Source organism: Diprion similis, chromosome 14 (assembly GCF_021155765.1).
Source record: "Diprion similis isolate iyDipSimi1 chromosome 14, iyDipSimi1.1, whole genome shotgun sequence".
Lineage (NCBI taxonomy): Eukaryota > Metazoa > Arthropoda > Insecta > Hymenoptera > Diprionidae > Diprion > Diprion similis.
This window is the reverse complement of record NC_060118.1, coordinates 12,096,754-12,120,853: the sequence shown is the minus strand read 5'-3', so window position 1 is coordinate 12,120,853 and position 24,100 is coordinate 12,096,754. Positions and strand designations below refer to the sequence as shown.

The window sequence follows — 24,100 nt, the reverse complement described above, 5'->3', positions numbered from 1 at the left end:
CGCAAGTCGCGACAGCATCCGAGGAGCAGGCGGCCGGGGGCAATTCGGACCCCCGATGGGACCGGAAGCGGATCGATACCCGATTAATTTCAACCGAAATTACACGAACTGCTGGCCCGTTATAATAACATTAGATATCTACGCTGGGACAAACGCTTAATTACCAACGTCATTCGGGCGAAATTTCTCAATCCTCCTCCTCCTCCTACTCCTGCTCCTTTCTTCTCTTTTTCCTCTTTGGTCTTCTCGACATAATCCCTCTACAAATTTTAAACCAAAACTCCGGTTCCTCGATCGTGAACGGAATATTCCTCAGCTCTGATCGAATTACACAGTTTCTTCTTTCTTTCTCTTATTCTCTCTCTCTCTCTCTCTCTCTCTCTCTCTCTCTCTCTCTCTCTCTCTCTCTCGCTCTCTTTCTCTTTCTTCGTAACTCATTCATTATCATTCATCCTGATTATTCACCTCGTTATTATAGATATAACGATTTTTTGGTAATTATTCGTGTTATCGTTTTCATTGAGGGTTTTCAGTAGTACTTCGGTACTTTGGTATATTTTGAAAATTACTATTCGGGTTCTTTGCATAATATAACCGTGTCAATACTGAGAACGGAATATCGAAATATCAAAGACATAACTGATCATGAAATGAATGAATAAGCTCAATGTTCACGTAATTTTTCTTAAACAAATAACTTAACATTCGAAAGTTCATATCAGGTATGAATCAGAATTGAAATTTTTTTTCCCGGTCGCCCATTTTTTTCTCCTCCCTTCTGTCTTGAAATTACAGTTTTGTTTTTCTTCTTTTTTTTTCTCAATATTTCGGTACAGAAATCGAACGAAGAGGTATACAAATGAAATTTTCATGCCGCTGATGACGCAGCATTTTGTAACTTTTGTTTCGCGTAGTTGAAAAAATCGTTCACATCCCCTGATATCTCGTAGGAATAATTATGGAAAATCCACGATTAGGTTATACGACAAGAACTCGAGGCGACTCGCAAGTTTTCGTCAAGCTTCTTATTACGGCTTTATTATTGTTTTTCATTATTATTATTTCTTACCTCGCGGGTGGTTTCCACGCCATCCATATATTGATGGTATCCCCGGGGGTTGAGGGCGAGTCGTTTAATTGATAAGAAAGGGTTCACCAATGGCGCGCACCAGCCTCGGATCGTGTGGTTTCCGGTGAACCGTACTTGCGGGGGTTTCTTGCCGGGCATAAGAAACAGATTAATCCTCCCTCCCTCCCTCCCTTCCACCCTTCCGCACGTCTGTTCTGTACTCGTTGCTGCACCCCTTTACCCTCGCGGGTAAAACCTTCTTCCAGTTTCTTCTTCGCCGCCAACGTCACTTGACGATTAAGAGGAGGAGGGGGTGGAGGTGGTGAAGAATATAGAACCACGGTGGGAATATTAGATATGCACGCTACGAACCGGTGCTCGTAAATCAATTTGTATCCCCAGTTTCCGACGGAGAAACGCGTTCCTAATTCACGCTTGGTAAAAACACGCGGCTTCTCTAGTTCCCTTGATCATTATTTCATCCCTCTCTTCCTTGTTCGTTGTTTGTATTTATTTATTTATTTATTCATATTTTTTTTATTCTTCTTTCGTTTATCGTTTCGAAAAATATATACAGAAGAAAATCTAATATCGGGTGAATTTTAAGATTGAGGGTGAAGGAAAGAAATTTTTGTAAAAAAATAAACGGTTGAACAAAAAGAAATTGAAAAAAAATTCAGGTCGCATTTTTTTTATACCGAGTAGAATGTTAGACAAAAAAATATGAAATGATTTTGAGATGATCGTGGAATACCCTATATAGAAAGGAGAAAGCAAGGGACGGGGAGGAGAGGGAAGACGAAGAACCGACCGAATCTGTAACACGGTGTATTTCCTCCCTCACGGGCTTCGTGGTAATAATGTAATTATCTAACAGGTTCGTAAATGTAATTTGGACAGGTGTATTTGCGGTGAAAACAAGGAGAAAATTAAACACGCGGCGGAGGGTCGAGAGTGAAAAAGAGAGAACGGGGCAAGGAGGGAGGGAGGGGTTGGAAAGAGAAGCTTGAGTTAACGGGGCTTTCAGGATAATTTTGCGGAGGAAGGATGTGATAATTACGAAAAGCTGCACGAAGGAAATGAACGATATGTTTTTCTTTTCTTTTCTTTTCTTACTTTTCTGAACTCCTCCTTTTTCATCATTAAGGGTATGGATTAAGATTTTGAAATTCTTGATTTCGAACGGTGTGTAGGTAACGTGAAAAGGAGACGGTGTTGAAGTTCGAAATTTGAGAAGTTCCGAAAGCGCCCAAGTTCGAATTATTTGTTAGCGAAACTTGATGCAAAGAAATGAAACTTTGAAGAAACAGCGAAGTTTCGAATGGTCGGAAAGCCGGAGACTCCAAATTACGAAATCCTGGATTCCGAAAATTTAAGATACGATGGAGGAAACTTGCGAAAAGTAAAGTTCTTTTTTTTTTTTTTTGAGATTTTCAAATCTCCTCATATTTGCAATTTCGGAAATTCGACTCGACGATAAAATTTAATTCTTCCACCCTAAAACTTCCCCGGAAAAAATCTGAGAGTCTGGCGCTTTCGGAATTTAAAAAAATTCGGGACTTCAACGACCCCTCAAGAAAAAATTCCAAACCATCACTCGCACCTTTGTTTGCCCCATACAAACGGCATGATTTACGGCATGTAGTTCGTTGGGCAGTTCAATATCGCTCAAGATATCAGAGTAAAGAAGAGCCGCTCGTAAAAACCTTGGGTAAAAAAAAAATAAAAAATAAAAAAAAAACAAGAACTTGCAGGAGAGCTCGCTGCAGCTCGCCGTCCGTGACGATCGCTTTCATATCGTTCGCGCATCTCGCTAAAAGGCAGAATACTCGTGAAGGAAAGAAGAAGGAAAGGATCGCGGATGATGCAGGATACAGGAAATATCCTATACTTTCAAGAACATGGCCTCCGGTAGCTACACGTACCTACTATACCTCGACTGTTTCCCCTGGAATACCGGGGTTCTTACATCCCGTCCCATCCGCTTCTCATTCTCCTTATTCTCCTCCCTTTCCTTATCCACGACTCACGACCATCCCCGCGTACCTACATATACTGATGCAGTTTTATGCAAATTTTAAACATGAGTTTCCCGGGTGAGGACCCATCTACAAACTCGAAACGGATCCTACCCAGCATCCACCACTGTTGCCCTTCGTTTTGCGGCTCGTTTCTCGGCTCGGCTCTTCTTCTTCTTCTTCTTCATCTTCATCTTCTCCGATTCTTCGATTAAACACCCCGTCGCTTTACCAAAACCCCGGGGATACAACCGTCGGTTTTGATCACCCTCCGCAGGCTCGCACAGACCGCAAAGTGTTTCACCGCGAATAGTTTTAGGCACGCCACTTTCCAATGTCTTGTTCAAATTCTCCTCCACTTTAGCCCCTTGATCTTATATCAGCATAATAAAATTTGATCAGATACTTAAAGTGGAAATGTCAGGTAATTCGAAACGGGGTCATGAAAAACCTGGAATTTTTAGGCGATTTTTAATTTAGTCGTGGAAAAAACTGTGTTCAGACTGTACCAATTCTTACCTTTTCCATATCCGCGCGTACTTTCTACCCCATCTGATACCCGAAATCTCTACCTCTCGTACCGCTACCAACAAGCTGCGGTAAGTTTAGGCGCGATCGCTGGGGTACGCGATTGGGTGGATCGTCGTTAACCGCAAAGATGGCGCTGATCGATGGAAGAATAAATAACTGACCGGGAATCGACGCTCGGTTAGTCAGTCTGATTCGAGTCTCCGGCCATTCCAGTCGCGCTCGGAACTCTCTTGTTCTCATCCTCTCCTCTCCAATTTAAACAGTAGGTTCTCGCCAGCCGATCGAACCTCCGTAGATTCACGCCTTCGGCCATTGATCGTACACTACCACCTCATGCACTCTTGACACAACTAAACTACTGTAACAATAAGGGGTTTTTATGCCTCAGCGGCTTTTCCCCTGTGAGCCAATAAATTGCAACAATTTCTCTTGGCTCAATTGAGTATTTAGACAAATTTATTTCGTTCTATATTTCATCTTTATTTCTTTTCATATAGAATCACGGAAGCCTTCCATGTCGGAAATGATTTTTTGAGGTAATAAGTTTCCTTTTTTTGTCGAGAAAACAAATTGGCTCAAATTGACTTTTTTGTACGTTATATTTTTTCTCAATTCGAGTTCGAGTCGTGGAATTTTTTTCACAAAAATTTGCGGACACCCTGTGCCTGGATTGTAGTAAAAAAAATATCGAATTAGGTATACGGATTATGCAAAATTTTAGCACCTCTAAAACTGCAGAGTTGTTTTTGTTTTGTTTTTTTTTTTTTTACAATTTTTTCGTAGAACGCTTTATACATTGTGAAATCATTTGTGTAAAGAAATTTGTTGTACCACGCTTTTGAAAGTTCTTTAAAAATATATGCACTGGAGAAATCCATTATTACGAAGCTTCTCTTATTTATCGAGCACTTTGAAAATGATCGATTTACAAAAATAGATGTTGAAACATTTAAAAATTTTCATTCTTCTTTCAATCCCGAATCACTTTCGACTCAGTAAGAAACATTTATTGCAATTATTGCAATGTAATATACGATGAACCTGATAATTGTAATAAAATTTTTGTCAATTAGCATAAAATATTATTTTCAAAACTCGTCTAGGAAATAAATTTCACCTTCTATAATACATCTCACACAGCTTAATTGTACAATTATATAACTCACTTCAATGTTTCTGTTGGTAAAGCAGAGAAATATATTGAATTTTGTATAAAGGGTTGGGACATAAAGCTCAGTCGATACGCTGTAAAGAATGTACGCATATTATCCTGTATGTTCACGTATGTATATCCGAAGTTATGCTAATCTATGGATATTCGCGAGTCTGGCCAATATATGGTACGTCCGTATTCAGACAGCGGGTGTTGGATGAGATGAGATGAGAGGTGAGGTGAGGTGAAGTGAGGTTAGGGTTGTACATGTGAGACATTTTACGGCCTCGACGTCCCGACACACCGTAGCTGTAGCTACGGGCAAACATTTACACCGTCGAATCATTTTCCATCCGGGTTTACTTTTCTGCCTTCCTGATCCACGTTCCGCAGGGTTCGCTTCGTCGATTTTCTGCAGCTTCTCCTCGCCTCGATAACAGTTTTCACCCCTTGGTTATGACCAGGCTCCGCCTGCCGCCCCACGACTGACGGTAATACCAGTCGCACATGTGCGTCTTACGGGGTCTAAAACACAGTCTAAATGAATTTCATACGAGTGTAACAGCGGGATGAAACAAATTTGTAAAACTAAGTATGAAAGAGAGTGGAAAAGGTGTTATCTTTCATTGGAAAATCTCATCGTGACGTCAGAGCTTCGTTGTCGACGCCATTTTGTCACCATATAACCTAAGTTTTTCATTTTAATTGAGACGAATCATAATTCTTGGGCTTTCAAATTAATTATATCTTTTTTTTTTTTTTTTTAGTTCAACGAGAACTAAATAATAATCGAAAATAATATAGTAACTCATTTTCACTTTGTATTTAGGTTTACATTTTTCGTATCAGGAAAAAAAAAAAAAAATTCTGTTTGTCAATTGACTGTATATTAAAATTATCTAGAAATTTTTTTAAGCACTTGATTATTTCTTTTTACATACGCTCTTCTTCTTCTTCTTCTTTGTTGTATTTCATCCCTCAATGCCTGCGTTATTTGAATTTACATATTACTATACATTTACATATATGTAAGCATCGCTGACATTCTAGGGATCGAAAGATGTTGCTACATGACGTATGTATGGGTTACAGGTGTTGAAAAAGTAATCCGTATGTGACGTCGAGGGTATAGGGAGAAAATAGGATACGTTCCCAGAAAAGAGGAAACGAGAGAAGCTCGATTCGACGTCTCTCACTCACCCGCGACAGGCTTTTTAAGAAATATGAAAATAACGATTTTTTCCTCCTTTCTCCTTTCTACGTATTTTCTTTATACGTATTATGCATAAAAATGAAGACACAAAAAAAAAAAGAAAATAAAAGTAAACAAAAATACATCCCTTATTTCGTCTTAAAAATTCTGAAAAACAGCAGAAGTCTTCTTTTCAAGGCCTCATTTCGCAGCTCACGTAACCCTCCTATACATATTTCTTTCCTTGTCCGTCGGATTTTTATTACGCGTTTCGTTTTTACCATCTCACTCGGCTCTGGCTGCCATCTTGAGAACGTAAGCAAGACGGGGCTAAGGCTAAAGGAACGAGTATCGTAGGCGGGTGCAAGAAATCCCGGGGACATTCTCTTCTTATCCGGACAATATTTTCGATGTGAGGCGATCCTTGAGGCGGGTCGTAAATATTCGAGGTACCGTACTCTGTTCGTATTTCGTAGTGTGTGTGCGCACGACCTACGCCTAAGAACGAAAAAGTATCTGCCTACCATTTCCCGTTGCTGCTCTGCCAGGTTAAATCCCAAATTTAGTATAAAAGAGGCCGCCGGGTATGCACCGCCTTACGTCATATGTACGACCTAAGGGTTGAAGGTGAGCCTGATATATTCGAAGAACACACGCCCGCTGCTTCCTCTCTCTCTCTTTTTCTGCGCCCTAAACTTCCGGCGGCCACCCATCCTCCTACCCATGCATACATACGTCTATGTATATACTTCCCCTCGAGATAAGGATTCACCCGACTAATCTCGCCGACTGCATCATGCATACACTCCTCGCATAGTTATGTAAGGGGCCGTGATACGCGTAACAAGCAGTTTTACGACTCAACGTTGCGAGATTATAATAAGGTACTATGTGAACTCAAATCTCAGTACCTTTTACCGCCGCGTATTCACTTGATTAAACCGCCAACTACAGCCATTCGCTCGTGACGTATGACGTCACGCCGCTGAGGATGGCGCGCGATTTGAATCTCGGTTTTAATCTTGATCGTGATTATCTTGAGATATTTTAGTCTTATGATTTAGTGTGAAATCGGATGTATTCACGAGACAGGTAGTTAACCGAAAAAGCGTTGTATATATTGCAATGATCTTTACGGGGGTCGTTGAGTGGAAAGAAATGATCTAACAGGTACAAATAAATTATGCAATGAAAATGTTTTATTGATGATATGTGTTTCTAGATATTGAAGTCAGGATCAAGACTGTTTTCACAATAATTTTGGCTGACGCAGCAACCTTGTTCATTTTGTAACATTTGAAAGCTCTTCAGCGTATTTTATCGCTGTTGATTTCTAGATCAGCAAAGGGGTAACAAAACGGTTGATTTCACCCTTTGTAACAGTAATATATGGATCGAGAAACTTAGAAAAGAAGTCATTAACGAATAAAATATGTAATGTCATGTCTTATGCAGTAATTCGAGATACAAACACGAGTTTTCCGACTACTCGAAATTGTACGACTTCCGTATACCGCTTCGTGTTTTCAGTCTCCTGGTGCCTGCATTAAAGTTCCATCCATCCCTGGGGAACATATAGCGATCGAGTAGGTATAGCGTAAAGATTTTACGCGGTACTTGGCTCGTCTGAAAATGAATTGGGATCCGATTTATAGACAATGATTTTCCCTCCTGTTCGCAACTCACCCCCCGTTTTCCGGTTATTGCCTGCGTCCATTATCGGGGTAACGCGAACGCCGACGGGAACTAGAAGCCCACCAGTCTTATGTGGCCGTCTCCCATTTGGGGGGATAAATTATTCTGATCAAAGTTCGCCCTGAAGTTGGGTAAGGCTGAAGCAGCTACAGGCTACGAGTTTGAATCGTGGTTTGATGGGGGAGTGGTGGAGTAGAGGGAGGTGAAAATGGTGGAGCAGGGGGGTGGAAGGGCGGGAGGGATGATCCGGTTGGCGTTGTACGCCGCTTTCCTGTATATATTTATTCGCTGGGATTTGCGGCGGTTGCGGGCAGCCCTCCACCCCTTCTTCTTGCAGATCCAAAATCCCGAACAGCCTTCGCCTTCGTCTTCGTTTTCACTACCGTTCAGTGGTAACGGATCCCGCAGGAACCCCTGGTCCCCCCCTCCGCCCCCGGTGGTGCCCCAAGGGCCGGTTTTATTGAGACTATCTCGGTGCTCCGCACCCACTTTATTTCCTCCACGTGCTTAACCCGAGGCTAGGCACCTTTTCTCCCTCCTCCCCCCCGTACTCCTTCTCTTACTCAGTTTTTCCACCCTCACGACGATTGATATGAAGGTTTGGAAATGGCCTTGTGTCGTAATGCAAGTCGTAGGGGTGGGGGGATATCCGGCGGTAATTATAACACGCCAGTTTTGCTGGGCAGAGCGGAAAAGTGGGTGAGGAAAAAAATTGAATGAAAGAAGCAGAGGGTGAAAAGGGGGAGACGGACTCTCTCGTTACAATCTCGTTACCGTTTCTCCTCCTCGTCTTCCCGCGTCACCGCCTCCCTTGAGAGCTGATTTCTGACACTTGATATTTTGGCAGAGGATGAAGGCCGCGAGGGGGTCGGACGGAAGATTGCCTACCACCTTGCCTTGCCTCCTTTACCACCCCCATCCCCACCCCCGTCGCTGTATCCTCGGCAGGTTCTTTATTTGTACGCTGGTCGACTTTTGCTTATCTAGCGCGGGCGAAGGACGACGCTTCCAAGTGCTCCCGAAGGGCCTGAACCTCCGGTTTTCCCTTCTCGCTCTTTTTTGCCCTCTTTTCATCCTGCCTTCCTTCCTTCCTTCCTTCCTTCCTTCCTTCTTTTCCTACCCTGCTTGCTTGCTTGCTTGCTTCCTTCGCAAATATACCTACCCTGCGTCTCATGGATATATGGGATGTGTGTATGATGATGGGCGACGTGTGCGTGTCGAGGTTTCCTCTTTTCTCAACCCCTGGAAGCCCGCGATCACACCTCTCTCATAGACGACGGCGTAATTGCTTTTTCTCCCTCCCTTCGTTCCTTTCCTTCCTTCCCATTCCCATACCCGCCGGACTGCGTTCGCTGTTGTTATTATTATGATTATTATCGCTACGCCGACGTGCTGTTGTTCTATTTTATCGTTATTATCATTATTGCCGCCGTTTTTGTCACCGTCACACCTTTAATCAGAAATTGTCACGTCTCTGTGATTTGCAAGGGATGACGGTTCTCATTTTTCATTTGGTACCTGCCTAACAATGTTCGTCTTTTTTCTACTCTTTTTTTTTCCTCGCGATTATTTGATGCTCGGATCACACGTTGTTTGTTGTTTGATCTCGGACTTCAAAATATTCGAACAAGATGGTCCTCCTGTTTTCTTCCATTTCGTTCGAGCGGCGTTTATACAGTTTTGCTGAAATTCTTTTAGCGTATGACTTTTCGGCTTCCTCTCACAGAGAGATTGCTTTACCAAGTTTTATCCTGTGAACCTTTTAGCTTGACGTAAGTATGAGCTGAGAACACGACCGCAAATACTAGTATGTACCTACTACACGAGGTAGTAGATTGGAATTTTTATTCGTGAATAAATTCAGGATTTGATGCGCAATGCTCTCTCAGTACGAATGTACACGGTAGAAATGTGTCGACGTCGAAGTGACGCGGAGAAGAAAACAACTTCGGATGAATGAGTAAACTGGAAAAAGTATAGAAACGTTGTACATTTCTAAAAAATTTACTTTCATCCTGAAATGTGAATTTTTTCAAAAAAGAAAAAAAAAAGAAATGGACGACGTGTTCGAAACTCTGTAGACATACAACTGCACATAACTTAGTAGAACTGCTGCCAAAGAACTGAGCGTGACGTGAAAATCAATTTCGTTCTTTGGTTTCCCCCGCGTGTCACGGGTCATTACGATATTGAAAACTCTTTCTCTGTCCGTTGGGGCCTCGCCACCATAAAACGTGTCGTAATATCTTGGAAGAGGCATAAATTCCGACTCCGGCCGGCTCTGCGGGGCTTTGGAAATGCTCTCTAATTGCTCGTAAGCTTTTTTTGCTCGCGGGTAACGAGCGCGATGCGAATGTCCAAAAGGCTGTCCCGAATTTCGAGGATCGCTGCCTGCTGCAGGTGACGACGAGGGGCGAATTGAGGCGGGAAATTTAACCGGGGAAATAACGTGGCAGGAGTTTTTTTAAAGTGCATAGTTTGACCGGAGCTATCGATTCTACTCGCGACGTACTCGCATCGGGTTGTCTGGTTTCCGGTTCCGGTTGCCAGCCTACTTCCGCCCCGCGACTGTCCGAGCCAAACAATACTCGACGCGGCCATTCATTCACGTCGCGTATAATATCGACAACTCCATTTATAACCCGCGTCCGAACCAAATCGAAAAGGACTTTCCGCCTCGGGATTCGTGGCCGAGAAAAAAGGTGTTACGTGCTCATTCTCTCGATATTCGCACTCACAGTCCATTCTTCGTACCTCTTATCTGGAAGCCTCTTCATTTCGTTAGAGTAAACAGTCTCTCGCACATCCTGAGCACACTTGTGTAAGGTAAGTGTATCAGTTATTGGCAGGTTTGGACCTTTTTCTTTTCCAAAAATCAACCAATTACTAAAGCGTTAGACATTAGAAATTGATTTTTCTGTAATTTTAGAACCAAGGTTCAAAGAGATATGACCAAAAAAGGTTAATAATTGATACCCTTACCTTATCTCCTCTCATTCCCAGAATCTTGATCATGCACTCTGCTTTCTGCACTAACTCACACTTCGTTCTTGTTACATGTTTATCTTATCATTCTCTCTCTCTCTCTCTTTCTCTTGGAAATAAACAACCCTCGAGTCGTTGCAAAAAAAAAAAATCGTCCTTTCCATTCCTCGCAGCTGGAAATTATATATATCCACACACAAACACGCACACACACATACATATTTTTTTTTAAACACCACGGAAACGATTAACCTTCGTCACTTTTTTCTTCATCTTTCACACCCAGATATTGTTATGTACGTAAAATCTTTTCCTTGGCGTATTCAGGCTTGGGAAAATTCTATATCGACACGGGGAATTTTTTTGCGGATATTTTTGCCAACTATACCGTGTGCAGGCGTTGGAAGGCTTTGAAACCGCGACAAACTTTGCTCTCTCGAAAATCCCGATCCGTTCCTTCCGTTCGCTTTGATCGCTCATCCCGTGGAAGATGGATGTGCACCCGGTTTTCGGATAATTTTTATATTGGACAACGCGTCTCTCTCACCCTCGATCTGCCCGTCGTAGTGAGCTGTGGTACCTGAGTTATAACGATCACAGGACGTGCGGGATGAGGGGAAAAAGTTTTGAAGAAATTTTTAGATTTTTCACGTCGCCTTGGGCAACGCTCTGAGAATCGAACCGCGATGATTAATATCCGGGTGCCAACCACGGTATTCCTTAGCGAAATCGCCGCCGTGAGGCGATCCGGCGGCAAATTACCGGCTCACACTTTTTCCACCTTCAGTTCGACGGTATTTTCCTTATTCCTTATCGCCAATTTCCTCTCGTTGTTTATAAAAATTCGTTTCTCTGTTGAATAGTGGAAATTAGTTGTGGGAAATGAATATGCATGAACCGCCTGAGAGCTGGCAACCCTAATGACAGGATGTAGGAAAGTCACGCGTGTATTTTGGGTTGCTTGCCGTTAGGCGGATAGAAAAAAGCTAGAATCGAGAATGCAACGGTCAAGTTCTCGCTCCGTTGCGCAGCTTCGGATCCCCGGGGAGAGGCGATTCCACAACAACAAGACAAATTATCGGTAGAGAACAAGCGACCCCGCTGTGCCGTTCTATAGACCTCGTAAAAACTATACCAATTTTCTCGGCGTCGAACCCAGCGAGGATTGGTCCGCCTCGCCGTAGGCAACCCGTAGGCATGGGATCCCCGACGAGCAACTGCTATAAAATTTGAGGTTTAGACCCGGAGGAAGCGACGACAATTACCATAAAAAGAAAACCTATTTCCTCAGACCCGCGCGGCTGCCTCAGTTTTCCGTTTTCCTCTTCTACTCTCGCCTAAACCTGTCTTATATCCGTCCTACATACGGAACGATTCAGGATTTTAGTTCTTCGGAACGTGCTGCATGTAACATATAGGACACGTTTATCCCTCGCCATATGCGCCGCAATTTTGGTCCCAAGTTCGCGGAGGTTAAAAAAATATTCTTGCTCGTCTTGTAATTTTTTTATACACTGTGACGAAATCCGTCTCTGCAAATTGGTGAATCGATATTAAAATTTATATTCTTGTTTTTTCTATTGATGATTTTACGACGGTATAGAGAAGGAAAAAGTTTCATTTTGAGTAATTAAATGTCCCTCGTGAACCAAAGCCTCTTTAGTTTGAAACCACTCGACAAACATGACAAAAAAAAAAAAAAAATCCATGTCGGTCAGTTTGAGAATATTTGGTAGGTATAACAAAAAATTCTAATCCTAGATTCTTTTTAGATTGAAGTTCTTACGAAGGTTTTAGAGCAAAAAGATCCAGACTTGTCTGTAATCGTGGGACCGTAAATTCCAACCCGGTTATAATATGCAAAATTCCGCAGGCAAATATCGGGTTTTCGAGTAAAAAAAACTTGTGCTGCTTTTCTTATTTCCATTGTATTTTCATACATAAGCTAACGATAAAGTCTAGCCTAAGATTTACGCGGCCATCAGCTATAAGGTTCAACGGAAAGAGGGAGCCAGTTTTTCTTCTTTGTTCTTTTTTTTAACCTCTCTCTCTCTCTCTCTCTCTCTCTCTCTCTTCTTGTTCTCAGGGAATATTTTTCCTCTTTATTTTACAAAAATAGTTTTTTTCGTTCGTATTTATGGAACATATCTTACAAGCGTAAGTATATTTATATATATATATATATATTGTCTAGAAATGGCGATATTTTACTTGTCAAGTTTTTGCAATTCGTAGTCCTTTTTCACGGACCAACTGCAGTGGAAAAAAGCGAGTTTCTTCAGTAAGGCAACGGAAAGGATAATACATAGGTACAGGTATTTATGTACACATACACAAAAAGTGGGATCATAGATTTCAACCCGTTAAAAGTGAAGTTTAGGGAAAAAAATGTGCCCTCTGTACGGGTAGTCGTAATATAACGTCAGCAGCAACTTGGCTTCCATCCGCCCATACCTACAACTCGTGTATCAGACGTGGTCTGCAGAATTCTGGCAGTTTTCCAGACGCGTTGAAACATACGTGCCATCGCCAGAAAGAAATTCGTGGCGGCAAAAATCACGTATAGGAATCAAAAAATTTTTTCTCCCCTCTTCTTCGTATACCTACTGTGCACACATACGTATACCTTAGATGAATGCACACACACGACTTATCTTATATAAACCCGGGAGAATCGTCAGAACTGTTCGCGACTATATTCCTCAAAGACGTCTTCATATCCCCGGCATCCCTCGGGAGACGTGCTTCGGGTTTTTTCTTACCTTCTCTCCCTTCCTCTATTTTTTTTTATTTATTTTTTTTTTTGACTTCTTTTTTTCCCTTTCTGTCCTTTTTTTTCTTCTTCCCTTGTACACGCGTTGTTGGTCGCGCGTCTCATCGACAGTTCAACGAAGGAGGGAAAGGAGGAAGGTGGGATGGAGGGAAGGACGGATAGGCTGCAGGGAAGACGGACAAAAGGGGAGACGCACCCTCAAACGAGCTTTCTCCATCCCATCGTCGCCCCCGCCCCCCAAGCTGGGAATTTGTTATTCGAGCCGTTGGCCGCGGTGGCGAAAGGAGATTTCGCGCGGGGTTTTCCTCGGCCTATGTATAGCTATACCTATATCGCGTATATATATGTATGTATGTATGTATGTATGTATGTATGTATGTACATAGACATACAGTCAAGCTCGAAGCAGGGGGGGAGGAGAAGGGCATATTTCTACCATAAATTTAAATTTACCATCTCGACTAGGCTTTCTTCACTCTCTTTCTCCCCTCCCGTATACTATATGTAGCTGCGTATCGAAATCGAAATTTTTTCCTGTCCCTCTCTTAACCTTTGGTACTCGGCGATTCGCTGCGTTGCGTGTCACTAATAAATTGCATCAAGTATTCCGCACGAAAAACTTGCTGGGGAAATCAGATCTTGGCCATAGTTCAAGTCAAGGTCTGTACCTGTACACATTTTATACTTCTATGGTGCTTAAAATTGATCAGAAATTCACTCCGGATGGTATTTTAAGTGAGAAATTCTGCCAATCGATGTCAATCGGTAAAATTGACTGTGTACCCTGAATTGCATACATGCAGGCGTATTTCCAATATTCTTAATAAATCGTTAACGCTACGTACCTGCTAAGTAACTCTGAAAAATAAAATGGCGGTAAAAGACACCAAGGATCTGTTACTGTTACTAACGAGCGGTGAAATATTATTTTATTCATCGTATGAACTCCTACAAAGTGCAGATACTGTACTGCGCAATCTGCACAAGAAGATGAGTGGAAGTGCCTCAAGTGGCCGTGAGCACTCTGCACTTTGGAAATTGTATTTCGAGATCGTTATTCCCCGTGCGCTTATAGCTCCTATACCATCGGCCAAGTTTCTGGTATTTTGCGAAGGGGTGCCGCGGGGTGCAGCCGGTGGATATTATATTATCGACGTTGGACGGTCGGACGAAGCACACTTGCAGGTTGTAGTATTTCTCTATCCAGCGACGCTCCTCCTCCTCCTCGTCCTCCTCCTCGTCCTCCTCCTCGTCCTCCTCTTCTCCTCGCCCAGGAGATGCCTTCTTGACGCCGACGACGACGAATATTCAAGAGCTAGCCGGGACGATTCGCGGCCCTGGATAGACGGGTCGGCACCAATTGGCACCAATTAGCGCAAACTACTAACTCTCTCTCTCTCTTTCTCTTCTCTCTTCCCTCCTGTCTCCGCCTCTGTCTCCCTACCCTGCTCACTCATTCGCGAATTGACGGCAAACTAGACCGAGGCAAACTCACCACCACTTAACAACCTCTCTTACTTCGCAACCCTTATACGATGCATAGCTATAGGCTCCATTGGTCAGGCGATGATTATCATGCTTTTGAATTTATCACCCTGATGCTCTCGTGCTTCGCTGTATGTACAGTTCATGCATATTTTACAGGCGTTATAGGGATCTATAAGTTATCTTGCGGCAACAAAAAAGAGGAGACGAAAAAGAAGAAGAAGAGGAAATTAATAGTAAGAACTCGATTTAAGGGTTGCGGTCACCCTTTCACGCTTGATTTTAAAGACAACTTTAAACATCATATTTATAGCGCCCTACGTTACCATCATATCGATCATCGGAAAAAAATCGCGCGCTGTGTCGTTAAGGCAGGGATTTGTATCGCGAACCGGCCTTCCCACATTACTTTTATTCCCTTGTTACATAATGTACTATTTTTCTACTTTATCCCCCCGCAGAATAATAGAGGAAATTAATTTTTGTTTATCTTTCAGGCGGTCCAGCGGTGCGGCCGTCGACTCAAACGGTCACGGCGGTCGAGGGTCAGCCGCTCGAGGTGATGGTCGAATTCTGCGCTGAACCGACCTTCACCAGGCTCCTATGGCTTTCGGAGGAGCGAGTTTACCTACCCGGGAGCGAAGCTGTGGCCGGTGTAAAGGCGCTCGTCGTCGAGGTGAGCCTAGAGCGAGAGCCTAGAGCGCGCGCCGCGGTTAATGGAGCAAGAAACGACCCCCATCCTCGTCCCCATCCTCCTCTTCCAACCCGCAAGCAAGGAAAAAGAGAAAAAAACGAAGATGAAAAAAATCGCCTACGTTAGTTCTATTCGCGGACGACGTCTGCCGCCGCTTAAAATCTCGCGGTATCAGCAAATTTCCGCTTCACCCTGCTCACTTGTATGCCTACCTACACATCTATACATATATATGTTGGACCCTTCGATTCGACCGAAATTTTTTTTAAACGTATACGTACACGTAGAGATATGTATATAAATATATAGATATTCGGCCAAGGGTGTATCCCGAAAATCCTACATTTTCGTCTAACTTGTATTATACCTGCAGTGTAAGAGGATGAATCCGCCTGACCGTACGATTCTGCGGAAGTTAGGAAAGAGGGTGAAAAAAATCTCGCTGTGGCAAGATATCTTTTGAATTCTTGCTTTTTGTCTGCTTGTCAATTCCTAATTTTTTATACAGACGGTAACGTTCGCGTACCTTCTACATCCGTTGATATTCGAAAATTCAAAGTTTTCAAAACGTTTTCAGGAGGGCGACACGAAGGCCTGCCACCAGTCGATACTCAGTTTTGACTCGGTAAGGTGGTCTCATTCCGGGGAATGGACGATGGTCGTCAAATCATCGGCCGGCATCGCGGACGCCTCAGTTTTTCTCAACGTTACACGTCCCGCCGTCGGTCTCAACGTCGTTTCCGGTTCTCTGCGGGGACCGTCACCAAGTATTCACGGTATTACAATATCTCTGACTATCGTCCGGTTTGCAGGGATGTTTTTACGGTGGTCAACGTCGCCTGGGAACTATTAGGGTATTATATATATATGAATATGGGTACTAAATTGAAAATAAAAATGATGATACTGATAAAAGTTATGGTAATTGTGTAGATATAATATGCGATTATTGTAATATGTTATACATAATGTGTTACGAGTACCTCGAATATAGAATATTGTAATATTGACATTTTTTATTTTCGACTTTAAAACGTCAAACACTTCATGTATAGTATATATGATAGGAATTATTATCGTTATATGATATCAACCTGAGGTCGCAGTATTAACGAAAACGAATTTAATAATTTATAATAATCGACGCGTGGGTATAATATTATTTAAAAAGGACGATTATAGATTTGTAACTTCGTATCCTATATATAGTTATTATTATATTGATAAATATTCTCGCACGTAAATATCTCGCGGCGACTGTTTATAATTGGACGATGGAGAGATTTTTCTGCAGTAAAGAAAATTTGGACCTAATAACAATTATACATATATAGGTATATACAATAGGTGCAATGACTGTTGACTTGTAATTAACTTACAATTAGCGAGATCGTCGATATTACAATGTGTATTATAGTGTGAGAATATATAAACGTGCGGTTGATTATTATTATTATTTTTGAAGGGAAAATAACTTATACATCCGTGCATATATTACAGTATACAATATACATATACACACCATTCATTCATACATATAACTAACAATAAATGGAGGAGAAAACCGTGTAAATAAATTGTATAGGTAATCAAATTTATGTGTATGATATATATATACATATATGTATGTATATATGCACACACAGACACACACACACAGACACACACACACACGCGCGCGCGCGCGTTATATCGTTACGATGTATAATTATATACATATATGGTGTAGCGATGTATCGAGTAAGTATAATAAACGGATGGACGTGGACGGATATATTGTGTAACATAAATTAACAATCGTAATAATGAACGTTGAAGAAGAAGCAGAAAAAAATACGTACACGTATTAAAAGTAATGAAGAAGAAAAAACTTGACCAATCAACGATATGAGAGAGAGAAGTGCACGAAATTATCAAATAACTGCAATTAGAAAAACTGCAGTGTCGAAAAAAAAAAAACATGGTTGCGGAGACGTGGGATTTTCAAAGGAAACAAAAAATAAAGAAAACTGGTAAGATAATACGGGGATTGAATCGGTTATGAATTCTAACTAACCCGAATGGAATAGAATCTCGAAAAATGTTGCGAATCAATTGATTTTCGTATATATATATATACTATGATAATTAGTATCGCGCCAAATTTATCTCCGAATCTTAACAATTCCGATGTGACGGTTAGTTTTTTTTATTTTATTTTTTTTTTCTTTCAATTGTGCAAAACGAAAAATCAAGCAAAATCGAAATTCGTTTTCGTTCAGTGTGTTTGTCGAATATAAATGGGTATAATATTGTATACATTTAGTATGAGGATTGGAAGTAAAAACTTTTACCTAATATGCCAATGAAGGAGGAAATTGTACTCACCACGGTTAGATACACACACGCACACGCACACACACACACACACACACACACATACACGTATAAAAATATTGTTACAGATTAAATGAATAAATATTGTTGTACATTAACGCCGTCTAGGTGAGTAGAATTTGTAAAATATAATTATACCTATAACGTGGAATAATAATAATAATAATAATAATAATAATAGTAACAAGAACAAAAACAACAATAATAATAATAATGATGATAATAGTATTTCAAAAGAAACTTAATTAATGTTTTAATGTTAATAATAATAATAATAATAATAATAATGTATAATATACACGATACACAATATAGTGTAATGAGTATGTGTGATGTAACACAAAAATTTATTCCGGTCCGCGCACGATGAAAGATGAAAAACAATTATTGACAGGGAGTGAAAAATAATTAGGGGAAAAAACGTGACGTCATGAAGAATTGTTATAATAGATGATATTTATTATTTGTTGATATATTTTTGTAAAGTTTTATTTAGCCATAAGTTTTCCATACACATATTATACATATAACGCGTACATAATCTTCTCTCTCTCTCTCTCTCTCTCTCTTTCTCTCTCTCTCTCTATATATATCTCGAAAAAACTTCTCCGCACCTCTACGTGTACAAGTAACAATATCTTCGTAATTCGGTATCTCGAGATTTGTTCGTTTTTTTTTTTTTTTTACGTTTGCTTTATTTCTCTCGTCTCGTCTTGTCTTGTCTTTTTGTTTTTTTTTCTCTCTTTTTCTTCATCATTATAACGTTGCGATTTCTTTCCCCTCACCTTTCTTTTCTTTTCTTTTCTTTGATTTCTGCCAACCAACGGTGAAATATACTTGCTTCCAAAATTACCGCTCAAATCCGCGAACTCATGCCAAGAGATTTACACGCACGGACACACACCCACACACACACACGCACGCACACATACAGGATAATAAAACTGCAGAGAGCTTTGTCGATTTCAATATCATATAATAATATTATATATATATGTATATAGAAATATATTCAACCCCTGAGGTTATAAACGTCGCCCGTCTCTCTTCTAGTGTCATATATATATATATATACATATTATATATGTATCCTTGGTACTGTACCAAATCCTCGTGATCCAACATCACGATTCCAGAGTAAAGTTTCGATATTTTTTTTTCCCGATCCCTGCCCGCTCCGATGCCGGAGCTCTTCAATTTCCGAACAATAATCTACGCGTTACAGAAACGTTGACTGAATTTTCTCCCTTTTCTCTTTCTCTCTTTCACTCTTCAGCCATACTTCTACAATGCATATATATATGTATGTATTCATATGTACGGGACCTTTGTAGTAGCGTAAAAAAGAAATGAAAAATAAAACAGAAATCTGCAAAGCAAAATAGAGAAAAATGAAACGAAAATAACGAGGAACTCGATTCGTTGCAAGTAAATCTTTAACAACACGTGATACGGACGCCGCGAATCGTTCGTTGCAGGGTGCATACTGATATTTTATCGCTGCACATGCAGCGGATAGGTATATCTACCTTTATTACGCCTCGAGGTGTGCGGGTAAATGTTTTCGCGTTATAAACCGCGCGGTTTATCCGTTCAATCGCCGGTCGTATCGCAAATCACAAGTTAACAAGAAAAAAAAAAAAAAAAAAAAAAAAACAGGGTGAAAATTGGTAAACTGAAAAAGCGTGAAAGAAGAACGAGGGAATATAGATAAAAAATTATTTTACCAATCGAAAAAGTGCGTTTAAACAGTATGGAGTTTACCTGCATATGGATATGGGTACTGACAATGAGTTATCTATGGAAAATTGTAAATATGCTATACACGTAGGTATACACAACGATGGATGAATGTTAACTTGAGCCTGCAATCTGCTGAACCGAATTCATTCGTTGGCTGAGGGGATGAAAACGCGTGCTGCACGCGAATAGATAGATAGATAGATTAATAGATAGATAGGTAGGCATAATAATACGTATACATATAGGTATACAACGTTGTGTTGTAATATAGAATTTCGATGATAGCTCAGGCGTGAATAGATTAATATTAGTGAAATACCGTGAGGTTCGATCCGAGCTAAATCGAGGTTTTATTGCTCGACGCAGAGATGGAAAAAAAAATGATACGAAATTGAAAAAACAAAAACAACAAGCAAACGATAGTTAAAAACACACCTACCCTTCCAGACACACGCACACATGCACACGAAAAAAAGGAAAGTCAATTTGTACATATGAAAAAATACCGATAATAGATTATTGATATTTATTTGTCAAAGATATACGGATATAAATATATATATATATATATACATACATATTATTCTATACAGATATGTATGATAGTGATCGTAGTTAGCTATATTGTAAATTTCACAATGTTCCATTCGCATAAGTTTATTGTAACACGATACATCTATAGTAAGTATTCAACTAGGTATTTATTATATATTATCCGAGTAGGTATGTATATATATTACACATCCTTATTCAAGAACGGATGGTGAAAATTATTGGGCCTCGTTCGTCAGAAGAGGAAAAATTACACTTGCGAAGAAAATTTTTTTTTATTCAAACAAGAATCGAGCTTAACGTATCGGCGAATTTTTCTCCTTTCTTTTCTCTCGGGTACTTTTGGTTTTTGTCCTTTCATAGACGCTTAGAATTCCGCCCGAGTCATCGAACACACCTTGAGAGAAAGAAAAGGAGGCTCGGACTCATAAATTACAATCGTCACTATCCATCAATACCTTTTCATACATCTGCTCTAATGTTGAAAAGTGACTTAGCGATGAAAAATTCGGAGTGAGAGAGACGATTCTTCGTGATGAAAATTTTTCAAACACCACCCCGTCTATTTGTCTCTTGATTCATTGGTAAAGATTAATCACATCGGGGTGTGAGACTGAGTTATTGAACAATTCCTACGGGATGGCGTGCACGGATTTGAGAAAAACTGGAGTAACGGAACCTATTGAAACGGAAACGAACGACGAATATGGCCCGGGAAGATCGGGGCTAACCAATCGCTGAACAATTTCGATCGATATTATCGAGGCAGACAGTGCGTGGGGGTGGGGGATGGGGATCTCCAATTAAACAATCCGCCCCTTTAATCGCTCGGACGTTATCAGCCCGTACATCCTGGTCCAGCGATGTAATTCGGCTGCTCTTCACCCTCTTCCTCGACGGTATCGCAGGCGCTTAATCTCCAAACCTTCGAAACTGGGAAACATTTGCATTTATCGACTTTATCGGAAAATCTAAATACACAGATATATGTATATACAATTCCGGAGCTAGCATAACGACGAATACCTGTTTACAAATTTCTACGTGCCATAGATTCGTGTATATGTCATTTCATCGTCAACATTTGTATTAACAAGTTTTACGCAGGTTCGACTACTCTGAATAATATCCAGCGCATGTGAAATTAATGCTAGCGGTTTGAAGTATATGCTGAACAATTCAAAGAACGTTCTCGATCACCGCGTTTCCTGATTTCTATGCCCACCCATTATTACGTCTTGACGATATTGCGCGAAATCGAACGGGAAGGAAAAAAGAGAGAGATGAAATTATCGAGTGCAATTATCCGGCGTTTGTGCATTCATCCTTTAAATTTTACCTACACTTAATAATCCTGTAATACTTATATAATGCTACTAATATTACTACTATGTTACTAATCGCTACTTCTAACACTACTATTCTACTAATAACTAATGAAATGACCATCTCCTTTCCTCTTTCCAAAGTAAAAAAAAAAAAGTAAAAAAAAGAAAAGAAAGATAAATCAATGGAACGCAAAAATTACAAATCGCTATGTATTATAAATAAACGCAATTATAAACAACAACAACAACAACAAAAACGAATACCTATATTGATATAAATATGTTATCGTAACGTGATTATTATATATATATATATAAATATAAGGTTACACAAGGTTATAAATTATGGTAATAAACTGTATACGTCCAATGATACGTAGATACGGAATGAAAGGGAAAAAAAAAGGAAAACTAAACTGAAAACAAAAATTTTGTCCTTATTTTCATCTCTTCGGCCATTCGTAATCTCTGCCGTAGTAAATCGTTAAAAATCCACGAATAACTTCTGGCAATTATAGTCGAATTGACGAGAAAATTTGTATCAACATTATTTTCTGCAAATCGTTATATTTCGTGCCGATTTAATTAGGAATAATTTTTAAAAATGTAATAAGTTTTTTATCATATCAAGTGTAATATTACAAGAGACGCTGGGGGTAAGTTCGAATTTAATAATATTATATAATAATAAGTAGTTCCCACTTCTCGGTTTCCGTTCTCCATCTTGGTGTACCAGCCCTAGCACATATATATATATATATACGTGTGTACATATGTATAAAGATATATCGGGTGTGCGCATAGACGCGTAGTTTACTTTGGTAACTGTGCAGCAGGTACCCAGCTGGCTGACAGAGAGAACTACGAACTACAGGAGCGAGCGATCCCGCGTCGTCTTCCTCCAGGACCCCCGTTTCGAGTTGCGAGGCGAGCCGACGGGATGCTGCAGAGGGGTGGGGATGCGAGTCAATTAACCGCGCTTTGCCGAAAGAGACCTACGTAAACAGAGGGAGAGAGAGAGGGAGAGCGAGAGTGTGGATGCAGAGCCGGAGGGAAGCTACAAAGCCGAATAATGTCTACCGAGAGCCAGTAAATTACTCTTAACTTGTCCGGGGGTAAAAATTACGGACTTGTAAGGTTGGGAGCGGGCTTAAACCGACCACGCTTCACCCCTCTCTCGCTTCTCTTCTTCTCTCTTCTCTCCCCCTCCTCTTCGTCTGGCCGTTCGCGCTCTGGAGGTCATAACTCTCCCGCTATCTACGCGGAGAAACCGTTCCTTCCACCCTGCGGGAGCCGGGAGCTTCCACCACACCCTACCGACCCCGGGGAATCGCTCGTCATTTATTTATTTCGCCCATCCGGAGGAGACCGAACGACGTACAGCTCTAACTGCCTCCCCCCCTCCTCAGGCCGCACCCCATTGGCCCCCCGTTGACGACAACGAGGTCGACTTAGACACTGCAGAGATTTCTCCTACGAGAATGGAGAATTAAGGAATTCCTTGCACATAATCAGTGACTTGAGAAGGGCTGGTTGAACGAAATTGAGCGCTGGCTGTCCGCTGTCCAGATACGAGGTTTGTGTATCTATACGTCGTTTCAGATAAAGCGATAATAAACGCGGGATATAGGTACAGCAATATACCGGGATTTCTCGGATCGCTTTAATCCCGCGGGATGACGTCTGCGCTGTAGAGAAGGAACTGCGGGGTAACGAGGGCGGGGGAAAAGAGGACTCATCGAGATTTACGGGACAATTTTCACGCAATAAAGAACCCTTGATAAGCGGACGTTTTGCGACAGAAGTTTTTTTTTTCTGCTGCACGAGCTGCGCGAGGGGAGATGAGAGAGGGATGAGAAAAGCTTCAAAAGTAACGACGACGTAACCCCCCCCCCCCCCCCCCCCTGCCGATAAACTTATTCATTTATCTAGATCACCGTTTGTCTAACTCGAATATCTTTTTTTCTTCATTTTCTCATCGCTAATTCGTTGACGAGTAATAATAAAACTATCGGCTTTATTGGGAATGTCAGTTTTCAATGCGACATCTGGTGGAAAAAAAAATTAAACTAATACAACCAGGCTAACAGCTGACCGTTGACCGTGTTTTTCGCGTGTGGATGGTAGAACAGGGATATCACTGATTACATTTCATTAATTTATGTCACATGAGTCATTTGAAATTCGAAGAATTACGGTTTGCTTCTATTAAAATCAAAAACTTAGGTTATGTCGTGAAAAAATGGCGCCGAAAACCAGGCTCTGACGCCACGAGGACATTTTCTAATACACATTACACTGCATTTTACATCGCATTAACGATCGATCGTCGACGTCACGTGTGTAATAACGACGCACCCTGTTACGGATAGGTATACACATCAACAACGTGTATGATTTACGTTGAATCACAATGCGTGCAATATATTCCATTCCACGCATTATGTGCGTGTAGCGTGAAAGTCAGGCACAGCCCTGAGATGTGCCATCACCTTCGGATTATTAC

The 24,100-nt window shown here is 41.0% G+C and overlaps 1 protein-coding gene across 2 annotated transcripts in view; it reads left to right on the top strand.

Moving 5' to 3' along the window:
• LOC124414724 (hemicentin-2) overlaps positions 1–16,493 on the top strand; it is a 142,551-nt gene extending 126,058 nt beyond the window's left edge. For both annotated transcript variants that reach the window (XM_046895760.1, XM_046895759.1), the window contains exons 9-10: positions 15,399–15,577; positions 16,173–16,493. In XM_046895760.1, coding sequence (XP_046751716.1) covers positions 15,399–15,577; positions 16,173–16,448 — 455 coding nt within the window. In that variant the 3' untranslated portion in view covers positions 16,449–16,493. The remainder of the gene's footprint in view (positions 1–15,398; positions 15,578–16,172) is intronic.
• Positions 16,494–24,100: the final 7,607 nt, after the last annotated feature.